Source organism: Musca autumnalis, unplaced genomic scaffold, assembly GCF_047663935.1.
Source record: "Musca autumnalis isolate F117 unplaced genomic scaffold, ASM4766393v1 scaffold_1, whole genome shotgun sequence".
Taxonomy (NCBI): domain Eukaryota; kingdom Metazoa; phylum Arthropoda; class Insecta; order Diptera; family Muscidae; genus Musca; species Musca autumnalis.
The window spans coordinates 224,067,919-224,094,659 of NW_027411644.1; the positions used below are offsets into that span (position 1 = coordinate 224,067,919).

Consider the following 26,741-nt stretch of genomic DNA (forward strand, 5'->3'; position numbering starts at 1 on the left):
TAGACCTAGTCGTGTCCAGGGTCGCCATAAGGGCCCACTAAACCTTACGGAATAATAAGACGAGTATTCTCCCTTTCCTGGGGGTTAAATCGGATATTTTTTGATGTAAAACTAATTTATAATCTACTTATGTTTAAATACAATAAGAAGGATAATTGGCTGGGGAATCGGCAACTTGGATTCAGTAAATGCTTTGATGATGATCGGGAACTCGGTGGTTCGCTGTTCGGTAGTAGGCGATCTGAAGATAATCGGGAATTCGATGATTCGCTGTTCGGCGACGATTTGAAGATAATCGGGAACTCGGTGATTCGTGTTGTAAATGTTCGGCCACTCGGGGTTCGTATGTGTTCGGCCACTCGGTGATTCGTGTTGTAGATATTCGTCCACTAGTTGTTCGTATGTGTTCGGCCACTCGGTGTTTAGGGTTCAGTGTTCGGTCATTCGGTGATTCGTGTTGTAGATGTTCGGCCACTCGGAGTTTGTATGTGTTCGGGGTTCGGACATTCGGTGATTCGTGTCGTAGATGTGTGGCCACTCGGAGTTTGTATGTGTTCGGCCACTCGAGGATTCGGTGTTCGGCTACTCGGTGATTCTGCACTCGGCTCGGCTGTTCGTGTTGTCGTTCGTTAGTGTTAGTTCTACGTTAGCCTCTACGGTATTCTACGACTACTGACTAGTGGAACAACAACCGGAGGTGGTATGGAACAACACCCGAAGGTGGAGTGGAACAACACCCGAGGGTGGAGTGGAACAACACCCGAAGGTGGAGTGGAACAACACCCGAAGGTGGAGTGGAACAACACCCGAAGGTGGAGTGGAACAACACCCGAAGGTGGAGTGGAACAACACCCGAAGGTGGAGTGGAACAACACCCGGAGGTGGAGTGGAACAACACTCGAAGGTGGAGTGGAACAACACCCGAAGGTGGAGTGGAACAACACCCGAAGGTGGAGTGGAACAACACCTGGAGGTGGAGTGGAACAACACCCGAAGTGTATTAGCCACCGCGCAAAGGGGTAGCTCTCAAAAATACTTCCCAACCTCTCTACACTCCCGTGTCGGTTGGCGGACCACGAACACACAACTGTACTCAAGCCCGTATGGCTGGCTCCCTGCAGTAGCAAGCCTGTCTTTCGCCAACGAAACTGAAATATTAGTGTGTACAGTCGCACAGATCATTTGAGAATTACTCTGCAGTTGTTATGCTGTCGCTTGCCTAAAATTGCACTGTAACACACACATCCCACTGAAACGCAAGCGAACCCAACAGTTAGTATGGATTGGCAGGTTGTGACGCTGTTGGGTAGTGGGGCTTTGCTAATCTCCGTTGGCCGGTTGTAATGTTGTTGTGGTAGTGGGGCAGCGCTGTCGTTGGTTTTATGTATGTGATCAATTTGTCACGTTACATAATGTAGCGAATATATCAGTATACAACTTTGTGGGACATCAGAGCCCACTACGAACTGTTCTTAAACGTCAAAATAGCAAAAAACTTTAGAAAATATTCGATTTTTATACTTTTTTCTCCGATGGTCCATAGATACCGAACCGTGCAAAATTCAAGAATAAAAAGAACTACAAAAATTTACCTAAGATGCCAGTTAACAACTTCCTAGAACATATGAACATTCTAGGAACGGTCCTTCATGTTCAAAATTCACTAACAATTATATTATGGTTAATGCTCAGTAGTGGAATTCTGTAACACATTTTTTGAGTTACCGACAAAAATCGGTCAAATAAAAATGCAAAATTATGAATGAAAAGTATCAATAAAAGTTGACAACACTGTCTATATCGGTAGCACTTAGCGACAGCTTTATTTTGATTGTTAACTTACCGAATAATTTCGTTAATTACCGAAATTATAAGAATTTTAATTTTACCGATTTTTGTCGGTAAGTCAAAAAATGAGTTACAGAATTCCACTACAGGTCCGGAAATAACAAACTGTTCAACACTCTAGAAAATTTGAAAGGTTTGTTATTTACGGACCTGACCAGGAAAGAATGGGTAAAACTAATGGAATTTTGAGCTTAAAGGGCAGCTCCTAGAATGTTCATATGTTCTAGAAAGTTGTTAACTGAGATCTTAGGTGCATTTTTGTAGTTGCTTGTATTCCTGAATTTTGAACGGTTCGGTATCTATGGACCAGAATCGGAGAAAAAAGTATAAAAATCGAATATTTTCTAAAGTTTTTTGCTATTTTGACGTTTAAGAACAGTTCGTAGTGGGCTCTGATGTTCCACAAAGTTGTTTACTGATATATTCGCTACATTATAGTGGTTGAATGTTTTCTTGAATTTTGAATGGTTTAATTTCTATGGAACAGAAACCGAAAAAAGAAAATAAAAATTGCATTTGTTTTGCTATTTTGACCTTTAAGAACCACTTCTATAGGGTTTGTATGTTCTAGAAAGTTGTTTATTGAGATCTAAGGTACATTTTTGTAGTTGGTTGTTTGATTCAATTTTGATCGGTTTGATATCTGTAGGCCAAAATCTGAGAAAAAATTATAACGGAAACTTGACCTTAACGATTTTGACCTTGAAGATAAGGTTGAATGGATTTTATCTCTTCACAGTTATTATTCTTTAAGATGAGAGCTACAACTTTGTCTCCACGAGTAAACCAAAATTCTTAGCGGTTTAGAAGATATGAGCCTGACAAAATGGTCCTTTTTGACATCAAGGCCTCAGGATTTTGGGGGCCCATAACCGCGAAATTCGAAGTAACAGGGAAAAACGCCGAGACACGTGTCTTCTTATTTTTCGTCTTCTATCACGCTGCAGTGTCAGAATGTGGTTAATTTTCCATGACACAAAAAATTACACACAGTGTTATTATAATTATAATTGCTGTCATGACTTCGCTTTCTTCATCGATACCAAGAGCTTCATGAAGTGCTCAGAACGCTATCTGTATCAGTTTCCATGTTCCCTTCATCATCATCGCTCTGGAAAAATATTCGGACTTCATTCTGACATTCTGAGTTTTTTACATTGAAGTTTTTCTTGTTTTTTCTTTTGAAAATACGCTTCTCCTATTTCTTCCCTTCTCACGATATTTTTCCTTGGCGCCTCGGTTTGCTCCTGACTGAAGGGTCTTTCTGCATGCCGCAATTTTTTTCTTCAGCGGCCTTACGACACTCCTGATCGTACCATAGTTTTTTAGGTAGGTGGTGGTTTTTGGTACCCAAGTACAGATTTTGCGGCAGTTTGAAGTGAGTGGGCTATTATTTATCATCGCATTTCCACATTATCGGAACAAGTAGTGACGTCTTTCAGCATGTGGGTCAGTTGAGCGGAGTAGGCTTGTGCTATCTGTTGCAGCTTCTCGACATTCAGTTTCCTTCCTATGTTAGATCGCACTTTTGCCGCAAAATTACCTTGCTGCTACAAGGAAATGGTCCGAAACGATGTTTGCTCCTCGAATCAATCGGACATCTAACACACTGGACGAGTGTCTTCCATCTATCACAACATGCTCAGTCTTGTTTCTTGTTTTCCCATCTGGGGGTATCCACGAGGTGTTGGAATCTGGTGCTGCTCATTACCATGTTTTTTGCCGCTGCAAAATCGACCACTCTCATTCCGTTGTCGGATGTTACCTAAAGGCTGAACTTGCCGACCGTAGGACCAAAGATATTTTCCCTCCCAATTTTAGTATTAAAATCTTCTAAAACAATCTTAATGTCATGGCCAGGGCGGCGGTCATATGTCCTCTCTAGGCGCTCATAGAATATATCCTTGGTCTGTTCATCTTTCTCTTCGGTCGGGGCATGGGGCAGATGAGGCTGACGTTATACAAAAAATTTGTGGCAATTCTCCTATAAACCGGAGTAAAACTGGAGACGATATTTGTAAGCCTGCGATTTACCCTAAATCCAACACCTAGTTTTGTTTCATGGCAGCTATAATACAGTGCGTAATCGTTTGTGATTTTTACGTCTGCCCGATTCCATAGCACTTCGTATAAGGCTATAATATCAACTTTGTATTTACAAAGTACATCCGCCAATGCGCAACCTGCTCGGTAGAGAGTCCTGACATTCCAGATACAGATTCGCAGATCATTGTCCTTAAAACGATTGCGGGGGTCGTCAACTTTAGAGGGATTTGTTTTTCTTCTTTTTCCTTTTTTTCATAGTAAGCTATCTTTTGATGGTAAGTTACTAGCCCAACGCCCAACCCAACTTTTTAACGTTCTTATGGGTGAAGGCTCGACACATGTTAGCTCACTACCTTTAACGGGTGTTAAAGGCAGCTCCCCAGGTGACATCACGGGGAGGTCAGTCACCACTTGAGATGAAAGAGGAACCAAGATAAAGCCGTTTAGGACAGTCTCCACTTGAGATAAAAGATGGACCAAGATAAATCCTGGGCTTTGCCATGTTAAAGTCGTTCAGGACCGTTGCTTGTTATCATTCTCCTACGTCAACATTATAGCATTCTAAACATTATAACGTCCAATTTTTATAATAATTGGGTGCAACCGTAGTACAATGGTATGCATTACCGCCTTGTACGCTCACTGTGCAGGTTTGATTCCCAGGCCAGACACCATCACTTTTTCAGCGGTGGGAAACAAATAATTATTTCGTGCTGACACTTTCGTGTTTGAATGCTGGAAACATCTGGCAAGCCACTTCCACTTCTTACTGTCAAGACAATTTTACTGCCATTTGTGCTGAAAGTTCGATCAATTACATTATGGTACTAAAAGGTGTAATTGTATTAAATGTTCTGGTAAACGGGGACAAGCAAAAGTCTACCAAAGCCGATTCATGAAATTAACAACATCTCTCTCATAACATATCTTCAACCGACCTTTTACAAAAACATTTCAAAAATATAAACAAAAGCTTCATTAGAAGTAAAACACTTAAGAAACCTGCATTGCAAGAAGATTAAAGTTCTACAATAAATAATCCACATTCTTCCCAAAGAATCTGCCAAATATCGCAAATTCTTTAATAAAGACATCTCCAATGTGTCGTGATTTGTAGAGTAACATTTCTTTCTTAGAATTTTCAATGAATTCTCGATTTTTATTTGAAAAATACACAAACGAAAAAAAAAAACAAAATATTGAATAGAATGACTACAGCCACGGCAAACAATTGCAGTTGCAACTACAACAGCAACGACAAAAATACTTCACGACTGACATAATGCAAATGAAAATGTTTGCATAACAATGGAATAAATTGCAGTTGTAGTTGTTGGTAGTACTGGTGAATTGAGAGCAGAGTCGAAATAATGAAAAGAATTTCAAGCGAACTTTGGCAACAAACACACACATACTCGTATATAACCACACACTCACACTCATTCTCATCTCAAACAAAGGCATATAGCCAAGATTCATGCTTATACAAAATAAATAATTTCCATTGTATTCTGTGGCAGTTTTCGTGCTTAACTATTTACAAATACAGTCACACACACATACACTCGTGCATGCATACGCAGTAGTCAACAACCACCTCTTTGGGGTTTTCACAACAAAAGTTACATTTTTGGCAAAAAAAAAAAAAATCACGGTTAAATATACACAAATTTATCCTGATGTACTCATGCTAACATTCACACACACCCACACTCACTCAAACAATCCTCACATCCAAGGGAAAATGTAATGCAAAAAATGTTAAATTAAATACCAAAGTAAATGCATTTTCAAAATGAATTGCAATACCACCGAGCGAGTGGGTGAACGAGCGAGCCTTTTACTGCCACGACTTTTATTTGCCATTTCTCTCAAAAAGCATCCGAATTGGTTTTGTATAAACTCTTGTCTCTGGCCAATTTATTATTCTACAGTATTCCGAAAAATTAACATCGGACTTTAGCGAATATTGCCTTTGAAAGAACAGCCGAAAATCTGACAATTGTATAGAGTGTACAGCAGGCTATAGTCTTGTAGTGCAATTTTTTGAAAAACTGTCAACGAGAAATATCAAATATTATATTACACAAGCCCGCCTTACAATAAAATAGCATTTAAGAGAAATAAGTAAGTAATAAGTTTTTTTTTTTTTTTTTGAAAGTTTCCTTCGATGCTTCATTCAGTTTTTAACCTCGTCAAAAACTATTCTCCATATTAAACAGTTAAAAAATTCAAAAACAATTCAAATAGATTTACTTATTTATGATTCAACAAAAACCGAAAGAGAATAAAAGGTACAAATTTCACAATTCTGAGCAGGGCTGCACCATAAACACAGAAAAATCCATTGTCAAATAACAGGAAATTCCGTTAGAAATTTGGGTACTTGCGGAATAGATATCTTTGAAAAGTAGTATTTTTTCTGATTCTTACATTTAAAAAAAAGTAGTGAGGAACGAAAGGACATGCCCTTTTTATAATTGTGGTAGGAAACTCTCCTGAATTTATGCTCAATCGCTCTTCAGGTTCTTTTATGGTAACTACACCGTTTACATTCAATTTGAAGGGAAAAAGCATAGTCCATTTTCTATTGATGTGTGTTTTCTGTTTTTTTTTTTCAGGAACCAAATTTATGAGCGGTCATTATTTTGCAAGTTTTGATAAATTTAAAACGAATAAGGAATATAGTCTAAATAAAAGAGATGTACCCATTGTAACGTGACCGTTTCATACAATTCTCACATCTCATTCGACCCGCATTGATATCCAACCCACCTTAATATTTCCATTACATCGTCAGTATCAAACTTACCCCATACTCAATAGTGGCCTATCCATCCATTATAGAGTATATGTTGGGCTCAGTGCAGTCAACAACAATCCCATTCAATAATAATTCTCATTCACTTCGTGCAACCACCCGAATATGTATTCTGGTTTTATTCACCCAAGTCGTCGATCACCCGTCGAACAAAGTACGAATAGACGTGTGGCTCGTCCGCAGTCTACCATACTAGTTAGCTACGATTCGATCCAGCTCATAGGAAGCTCTCATCTCTTAGCAAGCTCACAGCTCTTAGCAAGCTCCCAGCCCATAGCAAGCTCCCAGCTCATAGCAAGCTCTCAGCTCATAGCAAGCTCTCAGCGCTTACACGCTCCCAGCTCTTAGCAAGCTCACAGCTCTTAGCAAGCTCCCAGCTCATAGAAAGCTACCAGCTCATAGCAAGCTCACAGTCAGCTCAAGCTCATAGTCAGCTCCATGCTCTTAGCCAGCTCCCATTAACCGATCTCTTCCCCCACAGCAACCCGAGCCGAGTCACACACCCGACTACTACCGACAGCAACCGGAATACGACAGAGCCGAGCCACATACCCGACGATTGCCAACGAGCCGACAGCAACACGAATACCACAGGGCCGAGCCACATACCCAACGAGCCGACAGCAATCCGAATGCAACAGAGCCGAGCCACATACCAGACGATTGTCAACGAGCCGACAGCAACCCGAATACTACAGAGCCGAGACACACACACGACGATTGTAGACGAGCCGACAGCAATCCGAACACCACAGAGCCGAGCCACACACCCTACGACTGCCGAGTCGACAGTCACCCGAATAGCCTACAACATCCGAATACATCAGAACCGACACAAGCATACACGATTGCCATCGAGTCAACAACAACAACTGGTTTTAGATGTGGGCTCAATGGTAGCCGGCATTGAGCCCACATCTAAAACCCGATCACCATTAACGCGATTACAACAACCATATTGTCATCTATCCATTGGTTATCTAAGATACACCTCATCCATATTCCTCACACATGTTGTTCGTCTATCAAACACCAAGAGTTTTATAATAAACATTGAAATTGTAAACACTCGTGTTTTACTTAAGGTTTGTGGGTCCTTAGGTGGACGAGAAAAAAACCACTCGTTATACCATTCAAAAGTGCATCTAAGACAAATATTGAAAATTCGGACCAATCCATTCATTCAAAACAAAAGGAACTTCTGTAATCTCTAGAAACTGCAAAGGGCAAAAACCTGGTGGCAATATCATCAACCCATACATGCGAGAGAGCGACTGTGTTCACCCTTGGCAGCTCAGCGATATTTGATTGTTCCGAAAGTGCCTCGGACTCTTTTGAAAACAGTGCACATAGTCCGTGAGAGGATGACAATGCAGCAACGAGCAAAAGGAGGTACAACCCATGGCATTGTCGGGTGAAAAAGTACTCGTGGAAAATACCTTCAAAACTATGAATATTAGGTTTTGGCCCTGAAAAGTTACTTTAAAAAATAACATTGGCTCCGAGCCAAATTGAAATATGGAAAAACTCACAGAAGGACTTCAGGATGCGTTAGATGTGTTCAACATGTGCCGATCAGTTGTTGTAGCAACGCGAATATGTTCGATCGTATATCTTTTTATTTTATGTGGTTTGGGTTCTTCTGCGTCCACATTCATAAATTCTGCAATCTGGACTGACTGCGTCCGAAAGGAACCAGGAGGCAATAGAGTGTGTTTAGCTGGACAAATAAAGACATTCAGAGTATCGCGCAGTCCCAATCCCCATGCAGGGTTTGTGTTGGGTATCGTGCCCTCAATTCGGGACCAATGCAAATTAAGGCGGCGGGTTCATACTGATCTTAACTGTTCGAAACCACTCGTGTTTGCCTTTTCATCTGGCATATCATTAACATATTTCTTGACATGCCTGAGAAGCCTGCCAAATAGATCGTTGCAAGATTTACTCACGGCTGTAACGCCTTTTTAGGTACTACATCGACAGCATTCTGTTGTGTTGATATACCGTTAAAATATTCGTTTCCTCCCACTTGTGCCATGAGGAGACACAAAATGGAAGTAAGTCGGTTACGAGATCAGTAGTGCGATTCTCTAACTCATTCAATCGATGAAATAAAAATGATTATATTATCGGTAACCATATTATTCCGTAATTTAGTGACCAATAAAAATTAGTCGTAAAGTTCTTCCGATAGCAAAAGCACTGCCAATTTTTATTTGAACTTTTCATTCATTCTGGTACCGCGGGAGTCAAAAGCCCCTAGATCTGTTGATCTGTCGAGCACCTGGTGGTTGTGGTTTGGACGCCAATCGTGGATAGAGCTACGGCTCGGTGTGGAGTTGCATTCTCAAGCGGGTGCTGTGACCCACAGAGCAGATGAGGTGTAAGGTAGTCCTCAATTCCCCACCTAGAGGTAAGTGAAACTCATAATTGTGGATCTCCGAATTGGTACCCACGGAATTGAATTGGAGGCTCTGTGGATAGCTACTATTCCTTAAGAGTACTCTGAGTAATTCCAAAGGGGCGCTGGTCGGCGCATTATATCACGGTCCCCGGTACATGGTGCATCCTGGTTAGAGTTGTAAAGGCGAGAATCATGTAAAATATTCGTAACCTCCTGGGGATGGTCCACTGGTGTCATAAGCATGCACCTTGTTGCAGCCCTCAGGGCGTCATTCTGACAGGTTTGAATCTAATGACACTTACCGCAGAACGGCTACTTGAGAACCTTACACCCAATATCTTGGGGTACTTAGTGGTCGAGAGCCTAATTTCCGACCTCCATATTCATATTCCACAAATGTCATCGACGAGAGAACTGGACTCCAAAATCGTACAATCATTCAGAATGTATAGGTTAAACAGTTCCGGAGATATTACCCCGCCTTGGGGAATAACTTGTTTCACTTCACCGGTTTTTATACCTTCAGCATTTATCCTAACGAGGGTATACACACTTTCATACGGGCAAAATGTGCCTCATCGAAATTATGGTTTTAGACCCCAAGTATGTTTGGCGAAATAAGTTTCAGACAATTTGGAGTCGATTGATCAATGTCCGTCCATCTGTCTGGCTGGTGCGCACGATAACTCTCGAACGGATCAACCGATTCGGTCCAAAGTTTGGCTTTCCCAATATTTTGTCCAAACTTAGCTTAAGTTCGAAGATGGATTATATCGCTCCACTCCTTCTGGTACCTCCCCCACAAAAGTTCGAAAATGTTCGGAAAATTTGTACGTACGATAACTCTTGAAGGGAGTAACCGATTTGGTCCATACTTTGTAAATCGTGAAATGTCTACCATACTTAGATGACGTTCCAATATGGACTCAATCAGTCCACTCCTTCAAGTACCTCCCACACAAAATTTCGGATAAGTTCAGTTTAGGACCTTCTCTCGAATCGCTTTGATTTTTGTTTAAGCAACTTGTATTCACTGCCCCCATACGACGGAACAAGTTTAATCAGGGTCAAGTCCATACTTCCTGAGAAAATAGCCTGAAAGTTGCGAAAAACCCCTATGACACTGCGTGAGTTAGTTGGAGCGCAAGATAACCCTCGAACGGATCTGCCAATTCGATCCAAAATTTGGCCTTAGTAATATTTTGTTCAAACATAGTTTAAGTCCACTCCTTCAGGTACCTCCCCCACAATAGTTCAAAAATGTTCGGAAATATTGTGCGCACGATAACTCTTGATGGGTGAGACCGATTTGGTGCATACTTTGCACATCTTAATATACCAGATATAGGTCAGGTTCGAACAAGGACTATATTTGTCCACTCCTTCGGGTAAATCCCACACAAATTTCTGGATAAATTTTACTTGAAGCAACTTGCATTCGCTGCCTCAATTACGACAGTAAAAGTTTTTTCCGGGGCAAGTCCATACTTCTTGAGAAAACAGCCCGAATGTTGTAAAAAACCCCTATGGCACCATATGTAGTGATTGGAGAGCTCGAACCGAATACTACATTCGGCCACACTTTGGATATCGTAATATTTCTTCGAATATTAGATGAAATTGGAAGGTGGTGCTTATAGGTCCACTCCCTACGGTACCTCCCCCACAAAAGTTCGAAAATATTCGCTAAATGATACGCGCGATATCTCATAGAAGTAGTAACCGATTTGGTCCAAACTTTAATTCTCTAAATATTGTAGAAACTTAGTATATGTTCAAATGTGGGCCCTATCTGTCCGATCTCTGGGGTACCACCCACACACATGTTCAACATTTTTGTGTGGTTAAGAGTCTTTTCGAAGATCCTTCCTGTTTATAGAGATATTATGTTTTTCGTAGGCTAGTATGGTAAAAAAGCCCTATTCCAGCAAATTTTTGCGCTTTAATACTATCCATATTTTTGTCGGTTCATATGCCATTTTTTTATGAAAAAAGTATTTCAATCCACATAGGCAGAGGGTATATCTCTGCGGCAAAGCCTACTGATACTTTTTTACTTGTTGACTTCTTATTTCTGAATTCCACAAACGACAACTTTTTTATACAAGACTGAACGGTCGCACGGCCTGTGCTGATTCAGTCCTCGAGCGCATTTTCCGGAATTCATGCTGATGTTGAGCAGCTGTTTTTCATCAAGGCGAGGAGTAGTGGTTCCATAATATTCGCTATTGATCGGTGTGTACGATCCGCCTCTATGTTAGTGTTTATGTCAACTTTGTTAATTGTTGCCAATACAATACCTACACAATTAAAAGCGTTGTAGTTTGATTGCAGGAAATCTTCGATGATAAAGGTTACCCAATACTCAAATTCATCTGCTGCCAGCACCATGTACTGGACCGCATTATCATGGGTCGAATAAATCACCGAGCATTGAGAAACACTTTGCGGAGGATTTGATAATTATGCTCAACTGAAAACAGCCTTCAAATTTAAATTAGGGAAACAGGCGGCAAAGTAGACGAATAAGTTTCTCTTCCACCCCACTCGTGTCTTTCGTCACTTTACTGAAAGGACGATCTCAAGCATCTGCACTGCACGCTGGAATGAGTTCAATAGTCAGTATGAACTTACCACTGATAAAGAGTATACTCTCGAATAATGAGTTGCGATGACTACCTGTTATGAGGTAGTCAGAGTGGAGAAGTGAGACTTTCCCATAGCAATGAGTGCACCCCGATTCATATTAGCTCAATGATATGGGACCTACTGTTTATCGCCGAGTCCGAACGACGTGGCTTATTACAACACTTGAAGAGAAGTTGGGCGACATTTCCTGAGTATTTCAACCATTCTCAGGAAATGTCGCCAACATTACAGCTATAATAATTTGAAACCAACGATCGCAGAAATGTCCCTAAACTGTACATTTTGAACTTTTGGGCAGCCATTAGATGCTGCATTATCTCAAGAATCATTAACTTGACCCTTAAAAATTGTACCGTGGTAAATGGGGCCGCAGGCACAACATGCGGCAAAATAAATTATGACGATCCGAGAAGCCTTCCAAAACTGAACGTTTGCCAAAATGTTTGAAATGTTGGAGGTACATGAAGGAGTGTTCCGATCGGGTACCTTAGGTAGTCACCATGAAAACCGATATAATCGGAACAGCGATACAATGGATGTAAACAACACTACAAGAAGTACTACCAGGAAACATTTGCAAACAATCTTCGAACAGCTCTTAAACTGCACTTAAGCTAAATTGTTAAACTTTTGTGAGGTTGGTATGCGAATATCGTGTCAAATATAGATCTTTCTGTGACTTGATGTATGTTTTGAAGAAATTTTACGGTGTGAAAAATGTTGTTCAAATCGGATACACAATTCGTAAGTTTTCGTGCTCATTAGGCATTTGAGATCCGATAAGTATTTCCTGACATCTTGTGTGGAAGGTACCCGATAAAGTGGACCGATAAATGAAAATGAGCGGAGCGGTTGAAAATCTATACTTATGGATCAAATGTTTTGTATCGACCCACCTAAACTAAGTTATCTATAAAAAAAATTTAGTATTTTGGTTTTGTTGGTTCCAAAGTTCACCTTGATGTTCGCACTACATATTTTCATAAAAAACGCAGTCCGTAATAAAAGTTGTCTTAAAAAACATATAATCATTTCCAGGGATCCGTAACTCATTATGTAACCCATTACAAAGTAATGTAAACAAAAATATCTACTTATATTACTCCTTATTAAGTTATGATTACGGTGGCACAGAACGTGTTCTTCCGACTACAAATCCTATGGTGGTGTGTCCAACGCAGGTCCTCGAGCGGGTACTTTTTTCTAACAAGACAGAGAACAGTTGGTGGTGATGTAACCACAGTTAAACGATTAAACCATCCCTAATGTTCGTACGCGTGGCAGTGTGTGGTGCGTTCGGCTACAAAGCAGAAGTAAGTGTGTTCAAATCCAGCAAAGAGCGAAATAATATAAAACAAGTGAGCAAAGACTATAGTCGGTACGAGGCCGACCATGTGATACCCTACACCACTACCCCTGTGTATAAGCATTTCACTCGTAAATATTTCCATTAGGAAGATACTAAAGTTTTCACCTATCCTCCTTTTATATCAAATGTCTTAGGGCGAACTTAACCAAAATAATTAATATTAAATTTTATATACGCCTAAATAAAATAAATTGGGAATTGGTCAACATCACAAGCATTTCACTAATTTTTATAACGTAATTGGGAACATTTCAAAGCTCAGAATGTCTTCATTGTTTAAACGCATCCAACCTAGACTAAGATACTCGCCAGTACATTTCATATTGGGGAGTAAGGGCTGCATAAGGTAAAGTGGCTAAAGTGACCCTTTCTAAGACTTACAATCCAAATAAGCAGAAGGTAATGTGTTCCCACAATCCTTAATAAGACAAGTCAAGTCGGCTCGTAGATCAATATCTTGGTCCCATTGCAGAAGCAATGGCCTCCGCGTGGTACTCCCTGGGGACCACTTCATAGTTATGTAGTGGAAGCTAATACGAGCGGCGTTTTGCCAGGCTGGTGGCAAAGCTGGCAACCTCAGCACCAGTCTAGGATGCCTCAGACCAATCATCTACCCATCCGAATACACATTGATTACTGAAACCGTTATAAATGAAAATCAAACACCAACCCCCTCGATGACGACCATTGGAATGAAACAAAGGACACGAATAGGCTCTTGGAATGTACGTACTATGTTGGAACCATCGAAGCTTGCTCAGATAGAAAAAGAATTCATCAACTACAAAATGCTGATACTTGGTTTAAGCGAAGTGAGATGGCCAGATAGTGAAGAAATCAACACTATCGGTGGATCAAAATTTGTGTACTCGGGAAAACCGACCAACCCCGAGCTAGCGGCGTTGGAGTCCTCCTTTCTGCAGAAGCCAAAAAAGCTCTAATTGAGTGGAAACCACACACAGATAGAATAATTGTGGTCCGACTTAAAACAAAAGCAAGACCCATGGATATGGAATGCAAATCACGTTTTTATAGCGAACTATCGAATGTGCTTAACAACATTAATCATGACGACATTACAATTCTAATGGGTGATTTCAATGCACAGGTTGGGAGTGACAACCGCAACCGTGAAAATGTTATGCCCAAACATGGACTTGGTCACCTATCTGAAAATGGAGAGCTGCTACTAGAAGTATGCGACAACTTCAACCTTGTATTAGACGGAACACTTTTCCTGCACAAACAAATTCACAAAGTATCTTGGGTTTCCCCGGATAGGCTAACTGAGAATCAGATAGATCATATTGCCATCAGCAAGATGTGGAGAGGATCCCTGCTTGATGTGAGAAAGGAAAAGAGGAGCAGACGTTGCGAGCGACCATCACCTGGTTGTAGCTGATATACGATTAAAACTTCGATCTGTAATTCGCAACAACAGAAGTATGAGAAGATCATTGGACATCACAAAACTCAACAACCATGACACCTGCAACAACATCACTGAAGGAAAAAGTCAACAACCTCTCAGAGAATGAAGAAATTGAAGAATATTGCAAAAAGATAACATCTGCGTTCACTGAAACGGCAATAAATGAAATTGGCTACACCAAAAAAGATAATAAACCATGGATTTCAGACACAACATGGGAACACATTGAAAAGAGGAAACAGTTGAAAGCCGAAATCAACAAGGCCAATTCTCCCAATCAAAAAGGAGAAAATTTAAGACAACACAGCTCTGAAAATAAGAAAGTAAAAAGAAGTGCCAGGAAAGATAGGAAGAACTGGATACAAAGTCTTGCAGAAGAAGCAGAAAAAGCCAGCGGGACAGGAAGATTGAAAGACCTATACAAAATAACAAAACAAATTGCAGGAAACAACAAATGTAGCGCAAAACCCCTCAAAAATGAAAATGGAATCCTTACATTCGATAAGGACAAGCAGTTGAAAATCTGGGAAAAGTACTATAAAGGACTATTGACAACGAGCAACAATGAAAATATAAATATATGTGACTGTGATCCAATGCAGCACACAAACAACATCAGAGAAGATATTAATGTTTTAACTCCAATACCGGCCGACATATCGGAAGCAGTCCAGCAACTTAAAAGTGGAAAAGCGGCAGGGACAGACGGCATACCTCCTGAAATCTTATAAATTGATATTCAGCTAACGACAAGATTAATATACCCAATTATTAATCACTTTTGGACAAACGAGCATCTGCCGAAACAACTAAAAGAGGGATTAGCCATAAAGTTACCCAAAAAAGGCGATCTTCAAAACGTTAGCAACTGGAGAGGGATAACCTTGCTAAATATGTTAAATAAAATCATTGCATTTATTCTTCATAAGCGCATATCATCAATTATTGAACCCCAACTAAGACCAGAGCAAGCAGGTTTCAGACCAAACAAGTCATGTGTAGACCACATTAACAGCATCCGAGTGATCGTGGAGCAGTCTGCTGAATGACGTTCTCCACTGTATCTAATATTTGTGGACTTTAAACGAGCGTTCGCCACAATCCACCACAATGCTATTTGGAATGCATTGGAATGTAAAGGTGTTTCCCGTAAAATAATTAACCTGATCAAAGATCTATATAAAGATGCACATTGCCGTATATCTCACGAAGGCCTTGTAAGTGAAGAAATAAAGGTTAATGTTGGAGTAAGACAAAGTTGCGTCCTATCGCCGCTTCTATTTAACATTGTTCTTGATGTTATTATGATAAGAGCTATGGCAGAACAATGTGGAGTGGCAATAGGCCTACATGGAAATTTAGATGATGTTGACTACGCAGATGACATTTGTCTTCTGTCACACTGATTCTCCGATATTTCTTCAAAACTTACAAATCTTACGGACAGAACTGTTAGAGCTGGACTTCACATCAATATAGCAAAAACCAAATCAGTGAGAATACATAGCGGAAACACCAACCACTTCCAAGTTATGAACCAGCCAATTGAAGATGTATCCTCATTCAATTATCTCGGCAGCATCATAACTACAAATGGCGGTAGCGACAAAGACATACAAAGTAGACTCAACAAAGCTAAAAGTGCATTTGGAATACTTAATAAACTATGGAGAGATAGGACTATATCCTCGGGAACCAAACTAAAAGTATTAAACAGCAATGTAAAATCTGTTTTGTTATATGGCTGTGAAACCTGGATGATTCCAAAGAACCAACTGCGCTCCATGCAAGCATTTACGAATAGGTGCCTGCGTCGCATATGTGGTATTTACTGGCCCAACACCATAACCAACAATGCTCTGTAGAATATGTCGAATCAACAACCACTGGAAGAAGAAATTAAACGAAAGAAATACAGATGGCTTGGTCATACCATGAGAAAAGCTTCGACCGACGTAACCAAACAACTAATCGAGTACAATCCCCAAGGTTCGAGACGAATCTGAATTAAAAGAGAGCCGAATAACATGGAGTGAAATGAAAAACCTTGCCATGGATAGAGATAGATGGAAAACATTTGTGACGGCCCTATGTTCCAGTCGGAATTAAAAGGACTATATATACATATCATATAAAAAAATGGGAAAGTGGTTTGTGTGCCAACCTACTAGTATTTTGCGTTATAATAAAGGTGATATTTTCCTCATCCATTGATGAGGAATACGACTACTAAAAGCGGAGATATTCACATAAGAATAAAACTTTGAATTTTTGTCCACATACGTTTTTTGCCCATTCCGACCCCTGAATATTATCTGACCATCACCAAAATAAGATTCTTCCTCTATGGGACCCCCATTACCCCTCAAAATTTCGTGACAATCGGGTCAAAATTGCGTACAGTAGCGTGATTAAAAAAATTGAAAAAATGGGATTATTACCGACTATTACGATATATCCGTTATTTGGCCACCTACGCCAATCTACTTTATATACTTATTAATGCTAAGCGAAAAAATTATTTTCTAGTTTTAAGTACAACAGAAACTTAATTTTTTAATTATTTTTATTTTTAACATTTTTTGGACCACTGAGAAGTTGTAACCAAATTACAGTAAATTTAGGCCGAAAATATAGATAATAACTTTAAATTGCCTGAAATCCAGTGGTACCGTTATATGCAGGCTACACCAAAATCTGCCCATGTCCACAATTTTTGGTAGGGGAGTTTCAGTACAATTGGGAACTCCAAATGCCAAGTTACAGCCAATTGGAACTAAAAATAAAGACAAAATCCTCAAAACACCTGAAATCGGGTGGTACCGCTATATGGGGGCTATAGAAAAAATTAACCCATATTGGTTTTGGTTTCATATTCATATATTGTCATCCAAATCTGAAATGTGTTCAAAGTTTCAGTTCGATTGGTCAACTGCAACTGTGTTAATAATGAGTTACTAAATTTGAAATTTGTTAAATAAAAAACACTGTAAAAATAGAAAATATTCTTTTTTAGCTTATAGCTTATTTTTCAACTTCCAGTGGCCATTGAATAACTAGTAATTCAGTGCGACATGCCCTTGTAAAAATAATGGGTTAGTAGGGGGTTTTATAAGTAGTTACGACTACGAAAAATACTATAGAAACCCATTATTTACTAAGGTTTTTTTGCTGGGTTATTGTTTGAAATGACTAATAAAAAATAAGTCTCCAAACCCCAAACAAGTATATATACTTTTAACTTTCCAACTTTTTGTTTTACAACACTGTATCAAATTATCCTCGAGTAATATAAATTGTATGCCTAGTAAAACATATATACATATCTGTGCGTGTGTGTTTGTGTGGGAGTTGCAATTGTTGCAGTACGGTGGAAATAGTTTAGACCTCATTGTAACATGATATTATTTTCAAAATACTATTCGTTAATGTTTGTCCATGTGTGTGTGTGTGTAAATGTGTCCGTAGGTCGGTTTTCCAGCTGCCTGGTTGGTTAGTTCGCTGTTTGGTTTTATGCTGCATTCTTCATTCTGTAATATTTGAAATGTACAAATATTACCTTCATCCAATACCACGACCTACGAACAATTGGAGTGGTTCGTTAGCTGATGGTGTTTTGTAGTGGTACTTCTGTGGCAGCAACAGTGACTGCTAGTTTTGGGTTTTGCACCACACTTGTTATAGTTGTTGTTATTTCTCCTCTGCTGCTGCTGGTTTGCCCATTTTTGGCGATATTACTTTTGAAACATGGCATTAGTTACGTTAGGACAGGTTACGGCATAAATTTGAATAAATGCCGGTCTTGGAATTTTTATGCATTTTTACCGCATAACAAATACTTTGCTCGCGGTTTATTTCCGATTTTCTAGCACAGTTTCCTTCCGTTCTCTTCGCAACTGTTAGTTTTTTAGTCGCTTTTTTGTTCGTTTTTTTTTATAGCCGCCTATTATTTGAATGTAGCTTTTCCTATTCTTTGTTGTATTTGCCAATACTTTGTTGTCTGTTTTTTAGATGAAAGAGGGGCCAGCGGAAAAAAACGATCTGGACTACAATGCCAGTTTGAATAGTTTGAACAAACATGGTTACACATCTTCATGACTTTTGTGTTGTGAGGCAGGCTCACAAACATTTGTACTCCAATCAACAAACTTCTGTGGTATTTGGATGATGTTGAATATTTTCCAATGTTCATATTCATTTTAATATTACTCAAATTCGTCTAAAATATAACCCAAAAATATAGACAATTTTAATTATGGTTTTGTCATACATCAGCTCAGCTATGCCTGCTAATTTGTACAAAATAAAATGCCAAGAAAATGTATTACTTCCGCCGGGAACATTAAAGCCGGCTTTGTAATAACATTACGCTCAAATTTTAATGTAAATTGGAATTTGGGAAATGGGAAATTACACCCTTTCGACCAGAAGGGACTTAATCAAATGATACACACTTCACCCTTGTGTACAACAGTAACTATATGTAAAATATTTATTTTATTTAATATTGTTGCCATCAAAGAATTTGCGAATCTTCTAGATATTGTCGTACTTGATATATTTTTAAAAGGAAACCAATCAATGATTATCGATAATTGTATTTATATTTAATTTATTCTCCTAATTCATGCCATTTTTGAGCAAAAGTCCGGTCTTGATATCGGCCTTTATGATAAGTTATGTTTATCACTACATGGTCTAAAGCAGAAGTAGGAGTGTTATGCGCTCTTAGAAAGAAGATTCTAATTTTCTCATTTGTCTTGAAGAATGAGCCTTGGTTTATTTCTAGATTAAGAATTAAGTCCTTTAAAAAAATCTCGTAGTTTTCTTTGATATAATTTATATCAGGATTGGTGATGTTTCCCAAGAGCTGGTTCTGATGGTTTTAAAAGCCTTTTATACTTTCCAACTCAAAAATAGGTATTTCATACCTTATTACTTCGGGTCTATTGTCAAACCAAATTTTTCATTGAGGATATTAAATTTAGTAACAGATTTTATCTCTAATGGACTTTGTCGGATTGGATTGATAATGTTTTGGATTGATAAACGTCCCTGTTTCCTTTTTTTTTGCATAACTGAAATTTTTGGTCATAAACCGGCAGAGACAATTTGAAAAATAAAATTGATCAATGACTTACAAGATTTTGATGTCTTTACTAGATGTTTATCGATTTTAAGATTATCGAATTTTAAAATTTGATCGATTTTTTTGTTAAAGCTCATCAAAAGAAGTTACAAGGATATGGGGTTGTAAAAAAATCATAACACAGCAACCATCCGAATTTCATACATAGTTAATAACTTATACGAAATACATAAACATACGGTTTTTTTGAGAAAGGAACGGATAAAACTGAGAAAGGATAATGAAAAAGTGACAATATCGACATCTTGGATGTGGGGAACCTACATAAATTTTTTGGAGGAATATTTTTGTAGAATTTTTCATGTAGTAAATATGATCTTGTGTTACTTTTTCAATTCAGGAACAAAAAGAACAAGAACGAACTGAACTAGAAGGACAAAATAGTCAATAAATAGATTCCTTATTCTATTTAACTGAAACAGGTTATCTAAAAAAGATGAAACAATATCGTCAAAAAATCAGAAACTTCAGCAATTAGATCCTTTGGGGTTCTTAATATACTCGATAGGGCCTTTCATTGCCAAAGGAAATTTTACACCTCCAGACGTTGACTTCCATTTTGTGTCACAGTGTAATCAGTAGGGTTTCCCATCGAGGCCACAATGTCTTTCATAGGAAACCAATAGCTCCTTTATAAAGGGATGACTTCTCACAGAAAACAAGATGACAAGACCAGTAGACCTTTGTGAGAAGACCAGTAGGTCTTCTGGCAAAAATTCAACAATTGTGTTGATCTGTACGTAGAGTTTTAATTCACATATGCTGAGGATATATCTTTGTCGGCAAAGCCGACTGATACTTTTTTACCTGTTTTAGTTTTTTCAAAGGGATCAACGCTTTTTGTTCCGTTGAACTGCATCATTTAATCCAATAGTAAATATATAATTTTTTTAATAGGGGAGGTACCGTATCACCTCCGATATTGATGTCATCGTGTACCTCGGCAAATTACAGAAAATTTCATAAAAATCGTTTCGTTAGTTTGATTGGTGAAACTATCACCGTTGTCTCGCAAATGAATTTGCAGAACGATGTGTTTATAAGTTTAACAAATAGAGCGATTTCAGAACAATAGGCTCTCCGAAATTCATTAACAAATATATAACACTTTGGAAAGCCTTAGTATTTGCTGAAAATTGCATGAAATTATTTTCAGTAGTTTTGAAAAAATAATATTTTGAAAAGAGTGGATGTGGTCATCAGTTTTCAAGATATAACATGTTTTAAAAAGTGGGCGTGGTCCAACATTTTGGCTCCAAATATGTACCTAGGGTACACACAACCCCATTGCCTTCCAAAATGTATGTTGAAACCGATATAATCATAAATTTGTCTTAGACATATAGCGTTTAAAAGAAAGGCATGGGGAAGGTACCTCACCTTCTTCGAAATTCATAAAATATACATAACAACGACAAACATTGTGCCTTTTCTTTAAATTTGATGGAAATCGGTGGAGATATAACATTTAAAAACAAGTAGGAACTGCGTTAAGTTCAGCCTGGCCGAACTTGTTATACCCTCCACGACGAGTTATATTGAAGTAAAATGGGGCCCGGGCCCCCCCCGAAATGGTTTGGTTGAACAAAATTTTTTAAGCTACTGTAACTAGTTATTATATTTTTATACCCTCCACCATAGGATGGGGGTATATTAAGTTTGTCACTACGTTTGTAACTATTCGAAATAATCATTGTAGACCCCACAAAGTATATATATTCTTGATCAGCGTGCAATTCTACATCGATATAGCCATGTCCGTCCGTCTGTCCGTCTGTCCGTCTGTGGAAATCACTCTAGCGTCCGAACGGATTGACGTAGGTTGATGAAATTTTGGGAAAATATGTTATATTTACGTAGGACTTTTGGTATTGAAAGCGGGCTATGTAGGTCCACGCTTTCGTATAGCCCCCATACAAAATGACGCGTGACGCGTCGTCGTTTTAAGGAATTTTTAAGATATTTGGCCCATTTTACCACCGAATTGGTTGTAATTTGGTACTTTGTGTCTCCAGAGGCCAAAAAATATTCCTACCAAAGTTGGGTTATATAGGTCCACGTTTTGGTATAGCCCCCATATAAGGCCCCATATAAAGTACGCGTCATTTTAATATATTTTGAATGTATTAGACCCATTTGACCACAGAATTGGTTGTAATTTGGAATTTTGTGTCGTCAGAGGCCAGAAAACATTCCTACCAAAGTTGGGTTATATAGGTCCACGTTTTGGTATAGCCCCCATATAAGGCCCCATATAAAGTACGCGTCATTTTAATATATTTTGAATGTATTAGACCCATTTGACCAAAGAATCGGTTGTAGCTTTGTATTTTGTGTTTCCAGAGGCTAAGAAACATTTCTACCATAAAATGTTTATATAGGTCCACGTGTTGATATAGCCCCCATAATACAATATCTCCCGATTTTTGATATTTTGGACGTTTTAGCCTCATTATCACACCGATATGACTGAAATTTGGTATTTCCCCCACGCCATCATATAGCCCCCATAGAACGGTACCTTCTGAATTTCGGTATTTTGAAGGTTGTGGCTTAATTTCGGTTAATCCACCGAAATGGCTGAAATTTGTGGTGGAGGGTATAAAAAGTTCGGCCCGACCGAACTTAACGCTTTTCTTACTTGTTTCTCATAAAAATGTTTGTATATTTGAAGATTTCAAATTAAAACTTATATTTTCTTAAGTTTCTGAACAGAAAATGCACATCATTAACAAGTTTTGTAAGAAAATATTTTAAAAATTTTTGTTTGTAAGCTGTTTTTGAGAGAAACTTCCAATGAAATCTGAATTACTTCTTTATGTCATATCATACCACTGTCAAATGCTAATTCCTTAATGAATATACCCCATGTCTATTATTTATTCAAACTGTATAGAGCTCTCGAGGCTTGAAACTCATCCGGTTATAACAAAAATAACGAGTTCAGTATTGTGGCAATGGAAATATATAAAAAAAATCTATTGAATACAATGTATGAAGGGTCGGTCCTTCGTGGACTACATATTGAAAGACAATTAGAAAATTTGTTTTACTGTCATCGCCAACATTTTGTTATTCTGTTTTAGACAAATTTGCTGCTAAACAGTATGAAAAAATAATGAAGACAAATGAATTTTTGTGTGTCACTTGGATTTTACTTATCATCACCGAAGTATAATTGTAACCTCAGACTTTAGATTACGAGATAATATACACTAGGATTGTATCGTATAGATGTCATCAAAATAATGATTTAAGACTTCACATATGTTTGGACGATATTCGTTTCAGCCAAGATGGAAGTACTTATAACCGTCCGTCCGTGTGTATCTATGTTTGTCTGGCAGGTTGGAACTCATGATAACTCTCGTTCCAAGTTACGGATCTCGTAATGTTTTGTCCAAATTTAATTTAAGTCATATCGGTGCCTCCGCCATTAAAGTTCACTAAAATGGTCGAAGGGACTAACCGATTCGGTCTAAAATCGAACCTAATATGGTTCGCAAGATTACTTCCAAAAGTACATCAAGCGAATATGTTTGGACAACATCTTCAGGTCTCTTATACAAGTCTAACATAACTGCAGTTTAAAGACTGCTCGATGATTCTTTGGACATTTTGTAGTCTTGTTTACAGCGATGTCCTACTTTTTGTGGACAAGTTCATGCTTCCTGACAAAGCTCTAAATACTACGGTGGCCAAGTAAAAAGCTTATGGGCGCGGTAACTATCGAGAGGAGTGTCTCTCAAATAATTATTAGTGAATAATTATGTGGGGTTCAATAAGTCCATCAAAGTGTTTGTCATCGAGTCCAAAACCTTCTAATCGTACAATTAAGAAAACAAATTATAACGCTTCTTTTGTAACATAATATTAAAAGTAAAAATAATCCTGGTATCAGAATCTACTGTGCAACATTTTTAAGGTAATCTTGTGCAAATAATTTGAAGTGAGGATTTTTTTAAAGTACAGACCCAAAGTACAAAAGCCCTAGTTCCGTTTTGTTGAGTCAGATACAGCTTGGATTTTATGGCCCCATCTAAACATTGTTAAATAGCGACTTTTTAAACAACTCGGGGCTATATCTCTGAAAGCAATGCAAATCTTCTTGTGACCTTTGCAGCAAATTTGTAGATAAGGGCCAAAATAAAATATTTGGAGAAATGAAAAAAATAAATTTTATAATATATCTAAAAATTCCATAATTTGTATACATTTCGCACCATATCTCCAAAACTGTAAAATTTTTCTCAATGTTTTCATTTGGAAACATGTCAACGACAACGACAGCCGATATTCTTAAAAATTAGGCTAAGATCATCGAAATAGTGAAAATCTTGCTGTAGCAAAGACAACGGCAATTCTTTGTGGTTGTAAAATGCTGCGATAAACCATAACGTGGACCTGTATGATTAAAAACTTCAATATACTTCAATAAATTTTACATGGCGACATTACGGAACGTGGCCCGATATTGTCAATTTTCAATTCTAAATATCCTACTCTGTAAATATTTAAAATTGTATCCTTAGTCCCGATTTACATTAAACGATTTTTCTTGCGGCAATTTTTCTCGTTCTCTTTTAAACTTGCCACTTGCGTTTATACAGGCAATTCCGTAAAATACAGAATAGAATATGTGCCAAAATTTCCAGTCCATCGGACAAAAATTTACCGAGATATGAGCTTTCGAAGGGAAACATTTATTGTGTTTTGTATGTAGCATAGAAACTAAAAACGTCTTTTCCTCGAAGTGGCACTTTATATGTTTTTGTGGGACTATTGTACACATAAATCATGTGCTTAACCGAGAGTCTTTAAAAAAACTGTTGACGGAGTCAGAAAAAATATCAATGCTGTACAGTGTTTTGTTTTTGTTAAAATCGAAATTTTGATTTTAACTGTTCAAAATTTTTAAAAATTGATTTTTTTAATTCCTTTTCGATAATGGACAAGATTATTAGGTTCGTAATGATCCCACAAAAATATATGCTGATCGGTTTATTCTTTTTCAAACTACAGTGGGTACTGCAAACTGCTTTAGTAAAAACAGTGCTTTATAAGCGGGCATTTGAATGTAAGATTTTTCAAAAAAAAAAAAAAAGATAGAAGGTAACTTAAGGTTTAATAGATTTTTTATAAAAAATGCATGAAAATGGCTTTTCTCATGCTTATAAGTGGCCATAATCCCTTAAAATAGCTTTACGTAACGCTACAAAACACTTGAATTTTTCATGATTTTTGGTCAAGTTGTGCCCCCACCGAAATGAAATCCTGCGTACGTCCTTGCTATATACTATATCATTTCGGAGGAATATTGAGGCAACAGCCTTCAAAATACCGAAATTTGGGAGATACCGTTCAATTGGGGCAATATGAAGGCATGGACTTATACCGACAAAATTCTGCGGGAAAGTTTTATACTCCAAATGAAGACTAAATACCAAATTTCTGACATACGGTGTAATATTGAGGCCACAACCTCCAAAATACCAAAAATCAGGAGGTACACTATGGGGCCTATAGGAAGGAGTGGACCTATACCGACACAATTCTGGGGGAATGTTGTATACCCTCCGCGGAGACTAAATACCAAATTTTAGCCATTCGGAGGAATATTGAGACCACCTCCTTCAAAATACCGAAAATCGGGAGGTACCGTTCTATGGGGGCTATATGAAGGCGACAAAACTCTTGGAGAAAGTTGTATAACCCTAACGAAGACCAAGTACCAAATTTCACTCATGTCGGTGTAATAATGAAGCTAAAACCGTCATAATGCCGAAAATCGGGTGGTACCGTTATATGGGGCTATATCAAAAGGTGGGCCGATATAGCCCAATTGCAATACCAAACATTCTAGGAGTAATAGAAACTTCTACACCAAATTACAAAGCTCTATCTTAAAAATTGCGAGGTGTATCTTGATTTCAACAGACGCACGGACGGACGGACAGGCGGACAGATGGACATTGTTATATCGACTCAGAATTTTACCCTGATCAAGAACATATATACTTTACTAGCAAAATGCCCACTACTTCGTATGCGGAAAAGGAATAAACTACAAATAAACAATATTTAATATGGTGAATACTGAAAATTTTTATGTACTAATACCTATTTGAATTGATATTTAATTTCATTTAAGTACTGTTCGTGCACGTTTTGTTCGAATTTCAAAAAAAGACCTCTACACTTCAACAGCGGCCTACATGTTAAATTCTAGTCCATGTTTTATTAGAAGGGTATGGGTATTTTCAAAATTTGATCCACATTTTCCAACCGAATTTTGGAATTTGTGATATCAAAATGTAGAAAACCATTATTCAAAAGATGCTACCCTATATAACAGTTAATTTTTGAGACATTTTATTTTAGACCTTTTTTCTCAGTATGTAAAAACCTTCTTGTAAAACATTAACCGCATAGATCTACCTTTTCAAATGAAGTTACTATAACGTTTAGAATAGACAACAACGATAAAAACAATTTTGTTGAAAAGGTACGTTTGACTTTTTGATTTCAGTACATTATTTAGAAACCGAATTCGTGTTTACCTAAAAACAATAGTACATTATTCAGTACAATTTTTAAAATCCAGGACCTTATGTTACAGTTTTAGCTCCACTTGTTCACCCAATATCAATAGTATTACATGTAGAAACCTTTCTTACATTTAAAGGCGGATTTAAATAAACTTTATAATCCAATCTCAACAGTTATCCTCATAACAAATTTCATTTATCGATTCACCCAATACCAGTGCTTCAATATTAAGTATTATTTAATACTTCTAGTACTCTTATTGCACGACCACCTCTAACAATGAACCTGACAAATCAATAATATATTAGAATTTCACTTATATTCCTTAGCCCAATACAAAATTTATTGCAATTTTGTATTTTTCACGCACTAATGATATAATTTGATCTTCATTGCTACACCCAACGTCAAATTGAATAGCATTTAGTACATAAGTATTTATAAGTTTCAAAAATTACTTCCTTTTATCCAAAA

At 37.9% G+C, this 26,741-nt stretch overlaps 2 protein-coding genes across 2 annotated transcripts in view; both read left to right on the top strand.

Moving 5' to 3' along the window:
- The window catches only part of Obp83cd (Odorant-binding protein 83cd), a 540,642-nt gene that overhangs the window by 193,965 nt on the left and 319,936 nt on the right, over positions 1-26,741 (top strand). The gene's annotated exons all lie outside the window — the stretch shown is intronic.
- On the top strand, positions 14,620-15,300 carry LOC141390905 (uncharacterized). The gene has a single exon (XM_073963842.1). It carries the CDS (start codon positions 14,620-14,622, stop codon positions 15,298-15,300), a length of 681 nt encoding a protein of 226 aa, XP_073819943.1.

Coding starts and splice junctions, on each gene's coding strand:
- LOC141390905 (XM_073963842.1), top strand. CDS start 14,620: ATGACACCTGCAACAACATCACTGAAGGAAAAAGTCAACAACCTCTCA.